Genomic DNA, 2500 nt, shown 5'->3' with positions numbered 1-2500 from the left:
CAGCAGAGTCTCCCCTACGGTCAGGGTAACGCTTATCAGTTCAATTTTCTAAGCACAAACGGACATTTGGAAAAATAGAAAAATGGGTTAAAATATCCAATTTTTCATTTTATTTCCACCTTGACAAAAAAATTGGATCTTTAAACTGTTTTTCCAATTTTCAGTTTTTTATTCAGAGGATCAGAAAATGAGAACATTACAAAATTGCATCTGGGCTCCAATTATTCCAATTATTCAATACCATAGCCAGTATATATAATGGAGCAGCAGGTCCCGTGTCTCTGGACGGAGACCAGTGAAGTCTCTTTCCCGGTGATGGCTGAGCGTTACTGAGCAGCCTCCAACTGAGCTTGAAGACGTAGATGTGACGTGAGCAACCTGTCTGAAAGTTGGAAGTCTTCTGGTAGCTGTGCCAAGAGAAATCTCAATCATTCCCAATCTAGCAGAGACGGAGAGCGTAGGTATATGTAAGGAGATAACATAGACACAGGCTAATTATTGATCACTAAAATGATAGTTAACATTAGTAATTAAACTTAAACAGCTAATGGAAGTCCAAACTGCCTGAGAGCTTCTCCTGTACTATACGGTAATTCCTCTACTATGAGACAGTAAGTCTCGTGGTTATGACCCAATCGTTAGCCTATTTTTATAAAAACGTCTGCTACGGAGCCATAACGTGAGCTACAAGGTAATGGAGCCTTTTATACATTGTCGTGTTTCTTTAGAAATAAACAACGGACAAATAGAGTCTTTAAACTCTTCAGATGTAAAGTTATTCTCTGTCAAAGTGACGTCAGAATGAATGGCAGTCAATGGGATGCTAACGGGAGCTGATGGCTTGGTAGCATCAAAATTGCGCCATAGGAGGTTGGGGTTGTGAGGAGACGCTGACCCCCTTATTCAATACTGCCATGGTATTCTCTCCCTCTACTTTGTGGAATATGCAGGTCGTTAACTGCATATAGACAAAAAACTGACAGACTTTGGGGTCACAACGAGGGAGAGAATACCATTACAGTATTGAATAATTGGAGCTCAGATGCAATTTTGTAATTTTCTAAATTTCTGATCCTCTGAATAAAAACAGAAAATTGGAAAAACAGTTTATAGATCCAATTTTTTAATTTGTCAAGGCGGGAAAAAAATGAAAAATTGGATATTTTAACCCATTTTTCTGTTTTTCCAAATATCCGTTTGTGCTTAGAAAATTGAACTGATGAGCCCCCCAGTTCCTCCTGCTTCAGCCACGTCTGTCTGGGGCTTGTTGTGCTTACTACTCCACTAAAAACGCTACTGTTAGCCCATGTGTTTTATGTGCAGACATCTTGTGTAAAGTAACTAGTAACTAAAGCTGTAACAGATGAATGTAGTGGAGTAACTAAAGTAACTAGTAACTAAAGCTGTAACAGATGAATGTAGTGGAGTAAAAAGTATAATATTTTTTAGTTGATTTCTTACCGGCAATTTCCACTGGATGCATAACGGATGCAGAACGGCTCCGGAACGTCGACGGAGTCATTAGGTTTTTCGAGGTCATTAGGTATTTTCCACTGACTGCAGAACGTCTGCGTCCCGACTCCGTCCCAGCTCCGGCGGTCCCAGCCCTCCGGAGCAGATACCAGAACTTCTATTGTTGCCGGACGCCGGAGAGCTCCGCAGCAATTCAGCACACGGCAGATAGTGGAGGACAGGAAGTCGAGCACAGAAACAAAATAAAAATCTGGTTAATTTTCAAAGTAAAATCCAGCGTGCTCACGGCGGATCATATTTCCTGCACTACACCTTGAAAACACAGCTCAGAGTAGTTTCCCCTCTACTCCTCTGGATGGAAACTAACTGGTGCTGGTTTTGTGGTTCTATTCTACGTGAATTCGTGAGATCTCGTGGGTCCTCGTGACTACAGCTGTCAGTCATGCTGCAGCCGTGCTGCAACAAATCCAGACCTGGTGGGTATTGACGGACGGCGGAGCACGCAGCCGTTCAGCATCCAGTGGAAATCCACAGTATACACAGTGTGTGTGTGTATATATATATATATATATATATATATATATATATATATATATATATATATATAGCAATTGTAAGTCGCTTTGGATTAAAGCCTCAGCTAAATGACTGTATTATTATTGTATTGTAAACCTGAGTGACGTGCAGCATGAGTAACGTTAACAGGAAGTGTGAGCGTCTCTCAAACAGCAGGTGTATGTATTCATTATCGCTGAGTAACTAGTTACATCTCGCTGTGATGAACACTGAGCAGGAAGGACGCCGAGCAGCAGCTCTCTCACGTGACGCTTCAGCACGCCGAGAGTCTGCGTCAGCTGGAGAAGAACGCCCATCTGCACATCAGCCAATCAGAGGCTGCTTTACAGGAGCTCAGAGGGCGCTGTGGTCACTTAGAGGACGATCTCGAAGCTTCACGCGGACGCTGCTCGGAGCTGGAAGCTCGCCTAGAGGAGGCGTGTGCTCAGCTCGCCGTCCTGGAGTCTCACAA

At 42.9% G+C, this 2500-nt stretch overlaps 1 protein-coding gene across 4 annotated transcripts in view; it reads left to right on the top strand.

The window, feature by feature from the left end:
* The window catches only part of ninl (ninein-like), a 71170-nt gene that overhangs the window by 51645 nt on the left and 17025 nt on the right, over positions 1 to 2500 (top strand). For 3 of the 4 annotated variants that reach the window (XM_035991998.1, XM_035991997.1, XM_035991999.1), the window contains one exon: positions 2267 to 2500. This exon is cut by the window's right edge and continues 713 nt beyond it. The exons of the other annotated variant lie outside the window; for it this stretch is intronic. In XM_035991998.1, the coding sequence (XP_035847891.1) occupies positions 2267 to 2500 (234 nt within the window). The remainder of the gene's footprint in view (positions 1 to 2266) is intronic. 4 annotated transcript variants of the gene reach the window in all.

This window comes from Sander lucioperca, chromosome 15 (genome assembly GCF_008315115.2).
Source record: "Sander lucioperca isolate FBNREF2018 chromosome 15, SLUC_FBN_1.2, whole genome shotgun sequence".
NCBI classification, from domain to species: Eukaryota; Metazoa; Chordata; class Actinopteri; order Perciformes; family Percidae; genus Sander; species Sander lucioperca.
The sequence above is the reverse complement of the archived record's forward strand: the minus strand, read 5'-3'. Positions and strand labels throughout refer to the sequence as shown.